We start from the raw sequence: 17,028 nt of genomic DNA on the forward strand, positions 1-17,028 counted from the left end.
CCAGAGATTTGCAGTAGACTTTGGCAAAGCTCACAGGCCACAGGCTTTCCTATTCTATTAATCCTAATGGGAGCCTGCAGCCTGAGCCTAGGATGTGGTTCCTAAGGCAGAAGTTCCCCCCACAAGCATTTCTCAGCCCTTTCAGTGAGGAACAAGAGGGAGGTAAAAACTTGCTAAAAGGCCCCAAATCCTCATTTCTTGTGTTGCTGCTTGGCTGTGGCACTGACTGAGACCCCTGTGTGTCACTGCTGGCCATGGAGGGTGCTCTGCCTCTTCCCACTCCATCAGGGCCTGACTTGGCCTTATCTCCCTGAGAATGGGTGTAAACCCAACCTGATTCTCAGTTTAATCAAGAACAATAAGGTAAATGACCAAGTTTAAGTCTGTTGCTTGGGTTTTCAGTTTTTCAAGCTCTGGTTGAAGTAGTTGTTTTGCACACACTTGTGGGGAAAGGGGCTGATGTCCTACCAATGCTCTGGGACTCGACAGAGGAGCTCTGAGTACAGGTAAGTGGCAAAGTCAGGATGAATTTCCAGAGTGTTGGAATGTTCTGCAGTGGCTACCAGGGAAGACCTGGTGGTAGATGCCCAGTAACTTGTTGGAACGTTCCATGGATGTTAATAGGGAGGACACAATGGTGGATGCACAGTAACTTGTTGGAACATTCCATGGTTGTTACTGAGAGGACATTATGGGAGCTGCATGGAAGTTTGCTGGCTCCTCAGTGACACTGAAGTAAGGCACTTCGCTTTGGCGTGGTTGGAACCATGTCCAGGTAATGAGGAGATCTTCATGTGCTGCCCAGCCTGCCCTAGGCTGAGGAATCTTGGCACGAGTCAAACCTCATCTTTCCTAGTTATCATTGAAAGGGCAGGGGAGGTTTAGATGTGTTTGGATCAACAGACATGAGTTTTCAAGGGGGGTTGCCAGGGAAGGGAAGAAGACTGGAGGTTGAAACAAGATTTGGTGCCATTGCTCCTCGGTGTTCCACAGTGCTGTCAGCCTTTGAGTGTGCTCTGACACACAGGGTTGTCAAGAAAATGGAGGACAAGGGAGGTTTGAAAGTTTTGTGTTTATGGTTTAAAAACCTTGCTTAAGATCTGGCATGTCTCTTTAGCTTTCTAAAGTACTAAACCAGTCCATTGGTTGCCTGATAGCAACTTCTAATCAGGAGCAGAATGTATTCAGAACTTCTGAAGGAGCTACAGTTTTCAGCATTGAAATTACTAATTTGTTATGTATTAATGATTTTTGTGCTTGGTGCCGGAAACGACATCTTCTTTATGTCTTCTATTAGCTAAGCTATTTAGATGTGCCTCATTTAGATCTTCTCATTATATTTCCTCTTTTTCTCCTCTTCAATATCTGGGACTAAGTACACTTTCATGCTTTGGTGTGTGTTGTCCTTAGATGGTCTCCTGCATGGGTGTGTAATTCACTGTCCTTAGGTAGTATAGTGAGCTGTGTAACTTGATTTGCTTAACTGCTAACAGTGGTTTTACTGGTGCTACAAGTGCAGTGGTGTTTGTTGTGTGCATTGGTTAGATGACGAGTTTGTGGGTTCAGAATTCTTTAAAAGGGCAATTTGGTTGAAGAACACTAGTAACTCTATCCATCTTCAGGTGTGTACAAACTCCGGATACACAGAAGCCAACAAGCTTGCTTTCTTGTTTGGGGAAGAGAGGTGATGTTGGTACCAGTTTGCCTTCTAGAAGAGTTTAATCCACTCAGACTTTTCCTCTAACAGTTTCAGATGTTTGAAATTCTGTTTTTTGCACCATGAGGCAGTGATTTGAGATGGTGGCTTTGTCCTCCTGCTTGAAAAGTCTACAGCTCCATGCTTCTGAAGCACAGCCATGTAACCAGAGTCATCTCCCTGATCACTTTGTACCATGGCACCATGTATCATCATATTTGGCACAGGAGAACAACAAATGGTGATGGTGGGAGCTCAGCAGCTATCCAAGTGGGTACTGCTGTGAGATTTCCTCTTGCTTCAAACTGTGGCCAGTGCTTTGTTTGTTGTGTGAAATTTTGATGGCTGTGCTTCTTCCTCCTTCAGCAGGGTGTGATGCTGGTGCCAGCACGTCCCCACCACCAGGCAAGCAGGCCACTGTGTATTTGCTGCTCTGAGTTGGCAGCAGGTTGCATGGTGCACTCAGGATGTGTCTTTTCAGCCCCTTCCAACACAAGTGAAATCTTGGGGAGTTGCTGTGGGTGCTGTATATCCTCTTACAAGGTTATTTTTGCTGCCTGTGCTTTCCATGGTTTTGTCTACCAGATTTTGAACAACTCCTTTCTTTGGTTTTGCTGTAGGTGTGTGTTCCAAAGGGAATTTCCCTTCATCTTTTTGAATTCCCATTGTCTGGCTTCAAGGCCTTTGGGGCAGAAAGGCAGCAGGATTTTTTGTGGGGTTGATGATAGAAAGCTGCACCTTTTGGAGAAGCAGGTCATTCAAATGTGGTTCTGCTAGCTGAATGCAGTGTGATGTACGTGGTAGTTAGGCATACGTTTCTTGGGTAGAAGTTTATCTTTAGACCTGGTGCCTTCTTTAAAGGGCTCTAAAGGTGCCTGTGTTCTGGTGTATCGAAGAAACCGAGAGTCCCAGAGAGCATCTAAAGTTTGTTCAGCAAGTTTAAAGATGGCTCTAGTGTTGCTGTATAAACACAGTGAGTCCTCTGGCATAAATTCTGCTGTGGTTTTACTGTTCAAATCCGGATTGATAACAGAGGTTTTAAAGCAAACCAGCAGGTTGAGTTTGCTCTGCATCTGCAGCAGTGTGCCCTGGGCAGAGGTACAGGATTTGGCACATTTGTTTCCACTGATAGTCACTACCTTTAGTCAAGGTTACCCCCTGCTCAACAGTAGAGGAGAATGAGTTAGCCTTATCTGCTTTTCCAAGATCAGTAGCAGGGGAGCAGCGGGGAACTACTTGGAAGTTCCTGGAGGAAGGATTCCCAGTCCTGTAAGTCCTTTAGCAAGCATGAGTCCTTGATCTCTGCTGGGTTTCTTGGGCTTTTTCTGTGCCCGACAAAGGTTTCAATCAACAGGTGTAGGATTTCAGTCACAAAAGTGTCTTGGTTCACATCCGTGTTAGAGGGAAAAGTCTCATGTAAAAGTCATTGAAATGAAAAGCTCAGCTCTTTGTGTCCATCAGGATCATCCCTCTGGAGACAAGTTTAGTGTTTCCGTACTGTGGTTGCAGTTTAGAAGGTTTTCATAATATTTCAGGTTGTTACTCTCGCTTACACAGAAACGGAATGTGTCCAGCTGAGAAAAATGCCTTCATTCTTGTCAAGAACTAATAGGGAGCTTAGATTCTTTCTGCAAAATCATCCCTTTCAGTATTAACAGTGAAGAGAGAAGATTTGTTCATATCGTCACCATCCACCCTGCTGCACGGCAGAGCCGTGAGTGGAGAATGCTTTCAGTGTTCTTGGAAGAGTGGGATTCTGCTGTGAAATAGTCCTCAGTGCTGCTGGTGAGCTTCTTGTGGCACTGTTTCAGTTAGGCTGTCTCCTGGAAATCCCATAAGGAAGGTTGCTGCCGCAGCCCTGGGCTTGTCCCACTGCCTTGCTTGGCCTCTTGTCCCCTCTGATACTGGGAGCTGGATAGGAGGAAGGAGTAAATCTTGATACTGTTTATCCAAAATACGTTAGAGCTGTGATGTGCAAAGGGATTCTTTTCTCCCCAAATTGCCTCTGTGGCTTCGGTGCCCCATTCCTGGCAGCATTCCTGGAGCAAGCTGCTCTAGTGGAAGGTGTCCCTGCCTGTGGCAGGGGGTTGGAACTGGATGAGCTTTAAGGTCCCTTCCAACTCAACCCATTCCATGATTCCGTGAAACTTTATCTGGGGTAGATGTTAAGATGTTCCTTAGAATAAAGGGATGGGATTAAACATGGAAAGATCTGTTGTTCTTTGCTGTTTGCATTCCAGAGTTGCAGTTTGTACTGGGGCAGGTAGGTGCTTTAATTTATTGATTAAGCTTTGCATGAAGTAGTTTTCGCTCCCCCTCTTTGTTATAGCAGGTATTTTGACTATTCACTCCCAGTTCATTGACTAAAAATTAGAATTGCTGGAGAGGATCTTGAGGAAAAGATGGGATAAATCTTTGCTTTGACTGTTTTACTGGCTTTTTTTCCTCTGGTTGTGGGTAAAGCTGCAAAGCCTGGGAAGGCATCCCTGGAGCAGATGGTGCTGGCATGGATCCTCCTCAGGATGGAATTCAAGCTCCTTTCCCTGAGCCAGATCCTCAGGAGCAGCCATGCTGCTGTGGAGCCTGACTCGGTGCTTCCTGCTCGGGTGAACTCTCGTGGCATTTCCAGACCCTGTTTATAAATAGCACAACATTCTCAGGGAGACAGTGTTGGAATGAAAGTTTGGGGATGGTTCCTGTGTGTGTCCCACTTCTCCAGCAGTCACTTCTCTTTTCCTTTCCCCTGTGGCCATGATCAGCTGTAGTGGTGGTGGGGGGGTTGGATTAGATGATCTCCACAGCTCCCTTCCTACCCTAATGGCTTTGTGTTTTCCCGGTAAACAATGTTTTTCTTCAGCGTTCTAGAGGAAAAACTGTGGCAAATGGATGCCTGGAGCTTATCAGCTCCTGTGGTTTGTCTCGGGGATGGGAGATGCTGTTTCCTCCTCTTGTGTTTTCTGCAAAACAAGTAACTTGTTCTTGTGGGTATCTATGAAGCCTGTTTCTTATCTTCAAATGCTGACCCTGAATCAGAGCAAGTCTTTTTCTGCATGGCAAAGTTGGAGATCCCTTTGGGGCACCCTGGAGGTGAGAGCTTGAGGGTCGGATGAGCACCAGAGGCGGTGATTTTTCTGCATGAAATTCCTTTAAGTCTGCTGGGGAAGGGCTTTGACCTGCAGCCCATTGCTTTGAGACAGATCTGACAGGAAGGGACCTCTAAAGGATTCTAAAATCTTCTCTTTTCTAAAATATCAAGTCCAAACTGTTCGTTTGCCTTGGAAATAATAGTAATAATAGTTAGTATCGAGTCTTTCCCACTTAGTGTGAGGTTGGGTTTGCTTGTAGGGAGCAGGCAGAGTATCTGATGTCTCTCTGGAGACGGGTGAGTTGTGTGCACACTCCCTGATTAAAACACTGATAGAACCATTCCTCTGCTTTGTGTTTCCTAACACAGAAAGCATCTGGAGTACTTCTTGGCTGGTTTGAAATCAATTTAAATCCAAACGTCCTTTGCTTGTGATTTACAACTCGTGTTTTGGCATAGTGGGGCTGCACCTTTTATTCCTTACAAGCCCCGTGCTGCCCTCTCGTGATAGCTTGAGCATATTGGATGTGCTGCGGTTCCTCTGCTGACATGGAGAATGTTTTTGTAGTTGTATTTGCCACTAAAATGCCATTAAACCATTTTGTTTTGAGGGTTTCCTTCAGAGTTTCCAGCACAACTTAGCAAGGTCCATTTAAACACCACTCATTTCACCCTGAATTATGCTGTTGGTTTCTTTTTTGCTCTGTGAATTGGGATGTAAGTGGAGCAATTTTGCTTTTCATGTGGAAAGATGCTTTGAAATCATGCATCTACACTTCTTTTAAGAATTGTCTGATCCTTTGTTTTGTCTGTATTCACTGCAAATACAAACTGTAATGAAGTTACCTTTAACAAAACCCCTAATTTTACAATTTTTTTATGTAGCACATGGATAAAAAAAGAATATTGGTCAGAGCTGTTGTTTTTGAGCCTAGATAGTTCCTCTCCTGCCAGAGAGGGGCTCTTCGTCAGTGACTGTAGTGGTAGGAGAAGGGGTGATGGGTTTAAACTGAAACTGGAAGTTCAGGTTAGATATGAGGAAGAAGCTCTTCCCTGTGAGGGTGCTGAGGCGCTGGCACAGGGTGCCCAGAGAAGCTGTGGCTGCCCCATCCCTGGCAGTGCTCAAGGCCAGGTTGGACACAGGGGCTTGGAGCAGCTGCTTCAGTGGAAGGGGTCCCTGTCCATGGCAGGGGTTGAAGCTGGATGAGCTTTAAGGTCCCTTCCAACCCAGAGCAGGCTGGGATCCTGTGGTACAGAAAAGGATGAAGCATTCTGGTTCTGAGGGGCACTAGTTCCACACTCATACACTGAGGAGGTGCTGAAGGTAGTGAGAAGTCTCTTGTTGGTGACCCCTGTTCTGTTGAGACACACCTTCATACGATGAATGGAGAGGACAGTGTTCAGGCTGTGATCTATATTTAGGCCCTGTCTGATCTTGCAGATGATGCTGGTATCAGGAGGCTGCTGATACTTGACCCTTCTTAGGTCCCTGCTAGCAAATACTGTTGTTTTTTTTTTGTTAAAGCTCATCTTACCCATTTTAGAATAGATATTACTTACAAATACTGTCTTGGGGGAACAGAGGAGAGAAATGAAAAGTACACCCATGCCTCTGTCACATTCATTAAAGGAAGCAGAAAGACACCTTTTTTAACCAGTATGTTTTCTTCTGCCTCTCCTCTTTCTTTTTCTCTCTCCCTTTTTGCTTCCCCTCCAGGCCCTTCCGTCGTTCCAGAAACATGGGGTCGGAAGTGCCGAGCCCGCAGAACCCTGGATGCAAGATTATGACCTTTCGTCCCACCCTGGAGGAGTTCCGGGACTTCGGGAAGTACATTGCTTACATGGAATCACAAGGAGCTCACCGAGCAGGGCTGGCCAAGGTGAGTTGCTCTCGCTGAGGTAGTGGAAAGCTTCCTGAAGGCTCTTCCTGAGGCTCTGCTTTATGTGGGTGTCAGTGAAGTTAGATCCCTCAGAAGTAGTTTCTGCTTTTATGGAGTCACGCAGAGCTTGTTCTTGAAACTCAGACTTGCAACCTGTGTCTTGGTTTACCAAGAGGGGAAAGGCAGAGGAGTTCCAGGCCTTGCCTAAGAGTTAAAGAAGGATTTATTTGCAGGATGGCTTTTCCTGATCCCTGAATGGAAAATGGCACGTTCCCAGCCCCTGCAGCAATGGGTTAAGGGTATTTCTGTGTCCTTCTGTTGCTGAGGACACTGATAGCAGTAGCCATGGTCCTCAAGGGCTGGAGGTGGGAGGTTTTCAGTCCTCTGCATGTGTGTGATTCCCTAATAAATGCCTGAAAGTTTTGACCTTCAGGAAGCAGTTCTCCAGCCAGCTCTAAACCATCTCTCTCCTTCCTTCCCATCCACATCTTTACACTGATGAAGCTTTCTGAGAACCCCTCATGTGACGTTTCTCAGTTCCAGTGCTTGACATACAACTGCTTGGAAAAAATCAGGACTAACTGATTAGAAAGAGTATTTTTGTGACTGAGCCGTGTTGCACCATAGGCTGAGGGAGATGAGTTGTTCTGACAAGGCAGTTGTTACAAATGGTATTTAGCAGAGCTTAATAAAGCACAACAGAGGAATAAAGCGGTTAGGCATGAAATAATCTCATTTTTTCTAACCCATAGGTCAATTACTGTTTATGTTACAGTTCTAAATAGAGCTGGGTATTGATAAAAGCTCTCTGTGAAACGTTTCCTTGTCCACTCAAGTGTACAGGCAATTACATTCCAGGAGCCTGCCAGAGTAGATAATTTTAATGATGGTTGTTGGTAAATTCCAGATGTTGTAAAGAATTTGCTCTACTTGTAGGACTAAATCTGAGTATTTCAAGGTAATTTTTGTCTCTGTCTCTTGCAACTGCATTTTGGAGCCTTGTAATGGAAATGGAGCTCATCGTAGCCTGGGGGAACCATGCCCACAAAATCAATAACTTGTCTCCAGTGGCTATAACTTTTTTTGGCTGGTCCTTCCACCAAATTAGATTGCAGACATTGTATTTTGTCACTGCACATGCCTGCTGAATGTCCCTGTGATTGTGCTCTGATCTTGAGCCTAGAATTGTTGGCAGCTCTTCTGTTTAAAATTACAGCTTTTTCTTCCAGATTTGGGACTGCTTTGCAGCAGGGTGGTTGCTTTTTGTGCAGCTTCTAAGCGTGAGGAAAGAGTTCTAGATGTGTTCCCCTTGGTTTCCTTTTGTTCTTCTTACCCCTTTTCATTGAAGGAGGTGGTCCCTGATATGTCACAAATACAGAAACATCAGTTAATAATGCAATAGGAATTTGGCCTTCCTAATTAAATGAAATCCCCACCAAACCAAAAGCACTAGCCCCTCAAGAAAACCCTCAGGTAAGTGATTTCTAGATGGAATAGTTTACACTGCTATCAAAGGTTATGGACTTGTAGAGATGCAACATGCTGCTGGAGTCTTCATCCAGCTTTGTGGAATGGTAGGTGAGCAAGGAATTCCATCTGGAGGGGGAGCATGTGCAGTCTTTCGGGCATGCAGCACACTTCCTTGGTATAACTCTACCTCTTTCTATCCTCACTGGCTGTCTTGTGCAACTTTTCTGCTAGCAGCAGGCTGGCAGCCCTCTATGTCAGCCAGTCCTGTGCCTCAGCAGATGCACAACAGTTGGCTTGTCATCTGTGCTGGTTATTTGAGCTGCTGCTGTTACCTGATAACCTGCAGCAGTGGGATGAAATCCCATCCACTCCCATAGCTTTTTCTTCCGGAGAATTGTGTGTGCCTGTTGTGAACATCACCTAATTTTGTTGTTTGTTTCCCCCCCCAATTCCAGGTGATTCCTCCCAAGGAATGGAAGCCTCGGAAAACCTATGATGACATAGATGACATGATTATCCCGGCTCCTATTCAGCAGGTTGTTACTGGGCAGTCGGGGTTGTTCACCCAGTATAATATACAGAAGAAACCGATGACTGTGGGAGAGTACCGGCGTCTGGCTAACAGCGAGAAGTATGTTGGTGTCAAATGATGGGGAGTTGTGTGGAAAGCTTTTCTTTCTAGAAACAAGCTGAAAAGCAAATGCAGCCTTGTTAAAGAGGAAGCATTTGGGAGGAAACTGCTTTCTCTTGGGAGTTTACATCCAGAATCTCAAATAAGTTTGCAACTTGGTGGCTTTTGGTGTAGCTTGAATCTGCCTGAAAGGAATGACTTTTCAGTCATTTATCTGTCTGTGATGAGCATCCCTCAGGGGTTCTTGCATCCTTATCTTTTCCATGTCCTTACCAGGTACTGTACTCCACGCCATCAAGATTTTGAAGACTTGGAGCGCAAATACTGGAAGAATCTCACGTTTGTCTCACCAATTTATGGGGCTGATATCAGTGGTTCACTGTATGATGCCGTAAGTAGAATGTGCCTCACTTACTTTAAATATGGACGCTGACTTCCTTATTGCTTTTCTCTCCCCTAGGAACAGTAATTCAGAGTTTAGAAACCTTTAAAAAAGCAGATAGCTTTATTTTTCCCTCATTACCAAGGGGTGACTAAACTTCCCACCTTGATCCCAGTCTTTATCATACTAGTTTTTTTTTATTCCCCTTTGTTTTTAAAGGGAATAAAATGTGTCAGGGAAGGTGACAGAACCAGACACAAACTCAGGCTTTAGGAGAAGCAGCTTTTGCAATGGATTGAACATACATTGTACTTCCTTAAGTTCCTATAAGCAGATTTTAAAGAATAGAATTACCAGTCTCATCTAAAGAATGTTCCCTATTGGTACAAGCATTGAGGTGTGGGTGTCATGGAAGACGTTTTCCTTCTGCATCACCTCACTTTGCATCTTGCTTTTCAGCTGCTCTCTTTCTTCAGCCCTTTCCTCTGTCCTTCTTCAGGTTAATTTAGACAGAGTCAAGACTGAGCAGCTTGAGTTTCACTGTCTTGCAGCTACTCCAGCCAGCAGGACGAAGCTGGGATTGCTCACATACTTGCGTGCATATTAAGTACACTGGGGAAAAGGGGTGTAAAGGTGACTCTTAGTTTCCTTTTGGAGATTGTATTACTCTTCAAGCAGTCTCAAGGTTAAACATTTTGCAGAGGCTTCTGCCACTTTGATCACATTGAAGTGTAGTGTTTCTCATCAGCTGATGCGTGTTCATCAAATGAAGAACATCTGGGCGGAATATGTCATTGAGAGAAGTGTCTTTTACCTCTACTTTATCTTGTGTTTATTGGTAAAATGGTTACTTGATGGTAGGATATCACATAGTACAAGTGCCTCTTCAGAGAGTGAGACGCCTGCAGTCATCCCTTTGCCACAAAGTGCTGGTAGCACATCCTTTTCCTGGTTATTGCTGAACATTAAAAGTAGGCTTTCTGGAAGCAGATGGGGTTAAATTAGTGTAGATGACATCAGGATATCCCCATTTTAAGGCACTGAAAGGAAGCTGTGGCTATTACTCAGTTACAGCAAGTCCTGGTATATTCCAGTGCAAAACATTTCTTTTGAATTACAGGATGTGGAAGAATGGAATATTGGCAATCTGAACACCCTCTTAGATATGGTGGAACATGAGTGTGGCATTATCATAGAAGGTGTAAACACTCCCTACCTCTACTTTGGGATGTGGAAGACAACATTTGCTTGGCATACTGAGGACATGGATCTCTACAGCATCAACTACTTGCATTTTGGGGAGCCAAAATCCTGGTAAGTGACAGAGTACTAAGCAGAGGGTGATTATGTACCTTTACCCTCTACTTTGAGACCACTGCAATATCTCTTTGAAGTCCATCTATTTCCATCAATCTGACCTCTCTCTCCCCATTCTTTTTTCCTCCTTTCCTATTCTACAATTGAAATGAATTTTACTTCCTTTCATGCTGACTTGCTCAGAAGCCTAATTCCCATCTTTCTAGAAAGGAGCAGAATTAGGAAGACTTGTTGACTTTACAATTAAAACCAGATTTCAACAGCTTGGGGATTTTTGTGAAGTAATGCACAGGAGAGCACTTCCACTAATGTGGGAGAGCAAATGGTGATGGGAATATGGGGATGCTTCAGGTGCACTTTAATAGTGAAAGTCTGTTGTTCTGCATCGAGCTGTAGGCAGGAAACATCTGTTACTTTAAAACTTCCAGGATTTAAATGTGCTTACAACTCCCACCGACCAGGTGAGTCAAAGGGTACTTTTTCAAGGTCAGTTCTTAGAACACTGGGAAGCATTTTTCGTCCCTCTGATGCATAGACTGGCTTGAAAGGACTTTTCACAAAAATAACCAATAGATAAGAGTGAAATGAAGAACCTCAGGAATCTGGGTAAGTTACCAAGAGCTGGTGGTGTTCTTTCTCAAGCCTCCTGCTTAAAAGCATAACCACAGAGACTTAGCAGCCCAGAAGAGCTTTGCTGAAGATCTTGATGTGACTAATAAATATTGACATTTACGTGCAAATTGGAGCTTAAATGTCACTAGGAAGCTGCTGTCACTATGCCCTGGCAGAGGCAGACAAGAACCTTCCATGTCCCTGCAGTATGAGTCCCCAGTGACACCAAGTATCTCCAGGCTCTTAGTGCCTGTGGGCATATAAGAGCTACCAACAGCAAAGAGACTGTAATGAATGGATGTAGTGTTCTTTTACAGTCTAGAAAAGGAGGGGCTGAATCTGTCTATTCAACCCTAGTCTTCATGTGAACTTTAACAATCTTTCCAGCAGAAAATCTGTTTCCCCAGTAGATCTGAATCTTGGTCTCCCTCTTTCAAGCAGATGCAAAAGGATTTTGCAGAATCTCTTAATGATGTCTGTTAAATGAGCTTGATCTCAAGAAACATCTCTGGAGTAGGAACAGAATGTGCCATGCTCTCTCTTTAGGTACTCTCAGTTTTTCCCTTCATTTTCAGAAGTGGTTCATTGAAACCCAGTTTTATTCAGTCCCCATCTCCAGTAGATGGTGCCACCAGCACACAAGAAGCACATCCTCTCCTTCGTCCTGGTGACCACCAGCAGTGCCAGTGTCATCTTTGATGTGGTGGTTTCAGCACACAGGGGTTGGCTGCTGTAAGAGTTGTATGAGCAACTGACCTGAGGTTTTCAGGAGGGTCGTGCCATTGTGGCTATGTCCAACTGCTCTTTTCATACCTGCCTCTTAATCAATCCTGCCTCATCTGTCTTCTGCTTGCTTTTTGTTCTGAACTCAGAATAGAAGCTTTCAAAAATTAGAAATAAGAACAGATCAGCTTGAAAAGAGAAGCTGATCCCAGCATGAAAGTCATGGCTGTTCCACAAACTCACACTGTGAGCAGGTTAGCGAGCAGATACTTCATGCATACTTCATTTTGGATTTATACCTCACCTAGACTGGTTTTCTTCTTGCATGCATCTTAGGAACTTCATGCTCTTGTTTGGTATATGTGGATATCCGCATACTGTGTGTATCATAAAGGTGATACTCAAACTCAGTACATGAAACTGTTGCTTCATCTTTACTAAACAGTGGGTTTTCCTTAAGTTTGCTGTTGTTTCTGTGGGAAATATGGCTTGCATAGTAAAGAAACAAACCAAAGAAGAGGTCAGTCACTACTGCTTACAAGTAGAATAGAGATCATAAAATCATCTTGTAAAGGAGCTCGGGTGTTGGTGGTTAAAACTCAAAGCAGGAACATGCTCTGCACCTGCTTGGGTTTGGGTTTGCTATGCTATTTGTTAAGTACTTTTCCCCCAGGGAGGGTGTTTATCCAGCTATTCTGTGTTTGTGTAGTCCTTTTATAGTAACTAGTTCTATAAACCTTACACAGTTGGGGGAAGATGAGGATTTTGAGGACAGATCATGTTTTGGGCAAAACATCTTCCCTTTCAATGAAGTGTTCTTATTACACAGATGACAGTGTATAAGACAAAACTAAATATATTGTGACAGGATGCTGCTGCTGGTTTGGCAAGCCTCTCTGCTGTTCCCTTAAGCATAAGGCAATAATATGCCACTTGCCCAAGTCATTTCTTCCATGTTCTTCACTATGACAGCTTCTCTTAATGAGTTCTTAAGCTTTTCTGTGGCTTCTGAGGAGTAAAGCTGAATACCCCTTGGAGCAGATCTGGAACTTTCCAGGTAGCCGGGCAATCTACTGTCTTCTGGTTGTGGTTGCAGTCATTGCAGAGCTCAGCTGGGGGAGCTCTTGGACTTCAGTGATGAAATGCCAGTGGTGCAGCCTGGCTTTACCCAAGGACGGCTAAAATGGTCTGGTTTTCTGGCACCATCTCTGTGGAAATTTCCCAGCTTTCTTCATCCTTTTTATAGTCTCTTTGACTCTAACAGCGATCATCTGAGAAGCACCTCAGGGGATGGCAGGAGTGTGGAGAGTTACAAAGTCTACCACTTTGGGCTGAGCTCTAAAATAGGAGGCAGAATTATTGTTTGGCTGGCAGAGATATTTATGTAGTGAAACCAAGGACTCTGTAGTATTCTGCTTAAAATTGTCTGTTGAAAACCATAACTCCTCTTCATGTCTCTCATAAGTTATCAGAGGCTACTTTAACCCAGGCTGTGCATCCCAAGCCCTGCTTTGCAGGTAGCATGTAGGAATGGTGAGAAGCCACCAGCTCCACTTCCTTGGGAAGGTAAGGTGGTGGGGAGGGAATCTGCCCGATGGAGGTTGCTGAGTGGGTTCTACAAGAGTTCCATGTTCAATTGCTGTGGAAGAGAGGCAGTACCTTCTTGGGGAGGTCTGCAGGATGTGTTTAGACCATGAGAAGCTGCCTCAGAGGACAAAGATAAGCTGAGGAAGGAGCCTGTCTCATGAGTCAGGGAGGATAATTACTGACATAGGGTTTCATATGTGTCTTTCGTTTCTACCTTTAAAATTCTGGGTTACAGCTCTTACACAGCATGTGCTTTGGGAACTGGGATTACCATTAAAACAAATGTCTGAAGATGGCTTTTTTGTACAACCTAAGGAGCATTTGCTTGGTCATACAGCTCCTTGATTAATGTGTTGCTGTCACTGCAGAGAAGTCCTGCTGCCAACACTTTCTTGTACTGTTTCTTTCCATAAGCAGAGTAGAACAGGCTGCAGCAGTGTGAGCTGTCTACACAGCTGTATCACTGGGGGATGCAGGTTAAAAGCAGTGTTCAGCACTAAGTGAGGTACTTGAGCAGCAAAGGATCATCCAGTGATGAGGCAGAGGAAAGGGGGTGATGTCTCCTTAAATGATGTCTGTGCCTGCAGATTGCATTGCATTTCTTTCTGAAGTTCTTCCTTGTACTAAGAAGAATGAGCGCTGTTACATGTCTTTAGCCACAATGATTGCTGCTTCACAGATACCCACACTACCCTTCCAGGTCACACTTGCCTTGCCTCGAAGATGCACAGCTTTTCTGATGTGCTGTTGCTCACACGTATGCAGCTGGTCCGTGTTGTAGCCACACTGTTGTTGGTTTGAACTGGTAAATCAGCCTGACAGGCTGGAGAGGGCACGCAGGAGGTGTGGGCACTTTGCATCAAAGCTGTTGTGTAACTCGGTGTTGGGCTGCTCAGGCAGGGAGCTGCCAGCTTGAGGCTCCTGCTTGCTTGTTTCCCAAATGACAAAAGAATGCCCCTCTCCCATTAGTAGTTTAATTACAACCTTTTCACAGTCTTTGTTTTTTCCAAACTTTGAATGTATTTCATTTTGCAGCCCTATATTAAACCTCTTGTGGTAGGAGCTTTTACTGTATCAATTATATGTATTATGTATAATTACCTTATACGTTCGTATGCTGAGAGCTAAAATAGAGCATATTGTCAAACGATGCTAAGAGAAGATTTTTATAATGACAGAAGCAACAAAACTGAATGCCAAGCCCCATACTTCATGGTTTATTATGGCATTTTATTGAGGAACGTGTGTGTCTCAGCTCTAGCAGTTTCAGAAGTGTATTTTTAAACCCCACAATACCCTATCAACATGTGCGATACCCACCTGAGGGGCTTCCTGTGGGAGGGAAGTGCTGAAGGAAACGTTAAATCTCACTAATGGGAATGTGATGGATGTACTTTGGAGGTGGAACATCTCTATTTTGTTTTGTCAACACTGTAACACCTGACTGGGTAAGAAGGGATTTTGTGGCTGATCTTGCTGTATAGCAACAATATTTAATGTACCTTCTGTAAGTACTAATGGGCTCTCACACTATATTGGTTCAGAAGCTGCAGGTGTGAAACCAGAGTGACACTGGGGACAGTAATTGATTTTTATGAAGTGTCCCTGTTTCCTTATCATGATGGATGCTTAATCCCCTTTAATTAAAGCAGGGAGCCAGCTTTAGCTTTTAAGTTATATGGTCTTCTCTCCAAAACATTCCCTTGCTGAAAGTGGATCATGCCTAATCTGTTTGCCTTTGCTATCACAAAGTGTGCTCTATGCCAGAACGGCTGTGGAGTTAAGGACAAATTACCAAAGGCATTTTAAAATGGTGTGATTAGCTGAAAGCAGTGGTCAGAGCTACAGTTATATGTTTAAGAGAGCACTTCTGGACTTCTGTCTAGTGAACGACTTAAGACTGCTTATTTGAAAGTCCCCAGCATTACTGGAAGGCTTTGTTGGTTGAAGTACTATGGAATTCCTGCTTTCTTTCCTGCAGGAATAGGGTAAGTCTGTCTGTAGGAATCAGGGAACCCAAGTCCTTGGGAGGACTTGCTTGTCACATCTACAGTTAATAAACTCCTAGTGTCTGTTACTGATGGAGACTAGGGAAATCTCCCATTTTCTACCAGTGTTAGGATGGGGAGATTGAAAGGAAGATGTGATTGTTCCCCTGGGAGAAGGTTGTAAAAGGAGCCCTCTTTATTCTTGGCTACAAGCATACACCAAAGCAGCAGCAGATCTGAAGTGCTGAGGATCTTGCTGCTCATTTCAATTGTCATTGTTGTCTTTGGGAGCATTGCAGCTGCCTCAGAACTCTTGTCCTCTCTTCCCCCCAGGATAGAAAACATTAATCCCCGGAAAACTGTCTTGGAGAAAGAAAATGACCTAATACCATCCCAGAGCTTAACTCTTCCAGCTTGTCTTCCTTATCCCTATTTCCCCAGCATGGTATTCCGAACCATTCCTCTGCTTCGACACACTCTCACATACGTTGCAGTTTGTTGGGAGCTGGACATCATCTCATTTAAAGCAGATGGGCTTAATGGTTGATACTGAATTGTATGGCAGCAGGGGGGAAGGACACTTGGCCTTTGCATCATTTACTGCCTTCTATTCCATTCCTTCAAGGGGCCGTTGCACAGGGTGCTTGAATTGATCAGATGTGAATCTCAGTGTTGATTACTGGGATCTCGGTACCTTGCACCCTGGAGATTCTGTGAGTTCCTTAAAGCAGGGTTAGCTGGAATCACAGAGGTGTTTTGCCCTTGAGGGGGCTTGAGGACTCTGAATTAGTTACACTGACTTTTTGTTTTGCTCCATATGGGTAATTCCCTCCCTCACCCCCCCGTCGTCCCCCCCCCCCCCCCCAATTTTACTTTTCCTATTTCTTGGCATTAGGGAATTCAAAAGGAGATTTTGCAGCCTTTCCTCCCTCGATGCCCAAGGTCTGCATCAGCCTTCCATGTGAAATGTGTGATTGAGGTTGTTTTGCTCTTAAATGAGTGCACACATTTGCTGTTTGTGTGTTCCACTCTGGCAGTAGAGATTTATAGGCTTGTTGGGATGGAGTAGGGGAGAAAGGAGGGGCAGGGGAAGGCCACTGGGCTATGATGGGCTCCTTGCAGCTCACAAATTTCCTTCCTGCCTCTGCTATCCCATGTAATCTGTTTTACAGCCCTGCAGCTTTGGATGGGGAAAGAGGAGAATTTATGGTGATGGTTGATTTATAGATTAACTGCAACACCATTTGCTCTTGGGCAGCTTTGGCAAAACAAACCCCTTTTCTGATGATAAAAGGGATAGAGGAAGGAACAGTGATACCCATTAAAAGAAATAAAATGAAAGGGAGAGAGAAAGCATGGCCAGGCAGAACAGCTTTTCACTCTCCTACCCCTTCCAAAACTGTTATAGGTGAAAGCTGCTTTGGAACAGGATTTTTGCATTGAGAATCCATGTGCACGTTGATCTGCTCAGAGATTCATGAAAGGAGTGATATATTGAGATGCAGAGTTGCATCCCCCTGTAATTCCCTGCTAAATGAGAGCAGTGCAGCAGTGAGTTATTAATACAGCCTTTCGGCTTCATACACCGCAGTCATTAGTTAATCAATACAAACCACTCTACTGCTAATACTCAGGCGAGGCTGCCCTCGGGTCTGAG

At 44.4% G+C, this 17,028-nt stretch overlaps 1 protein-coding gene across 2 annotated transcripts in view; it reads left to right on the forward strand.

Moving 5' to 3' along the window:
- Positions 1 to 17,028, forward strand: part of KDM4B (lysine demethylase 4B) — a 75,981-nt gene that overhangs the window by 6,284 nt on the left and 52,669 nt on the right. For both annotated transcript variants that reach the window (XM_034070860.1, XM_034070861.1), the window contains exons 2-5: positions 6,499 to 6,661; positions 8,587 to 8,762; positions 9,039 to 9,153; positions 10,265 to 10,458. In XM_034070860.1, coding sequence (XP_033926751.1) covers positions 6,521 to 6,661; positions 8,587 to 8,762; positions 9,039 to 9,153; positions 10,265 to 10,458 — 626 coding nt within the window. In that variant the 5' untranslated portion in view covers positions 6,499 to 6,520. The remainder of the gene's footprint in view (positions 1 to 6,498; positions 6,662 to 8,586; positions 8,763 to 9,038; positions 9,154 to 10,264; positions 10,459 to 17,028) is intronic.

This window comes from Melopsittacus undulatus, chromosome 19 (assembly GCF_012275295.1).
Source record: "Melopsittacus undulatus isolate bMelUnd1 chromosome 19, bMelUnd1.mat.Z, whole genome shotgun sequence".
NCBI lineage: Eukaryota > Metazoa > Chordata > Aves > Psittaciformes > Psittaculidae > Melopsittacus > Melopsittacus undulatus.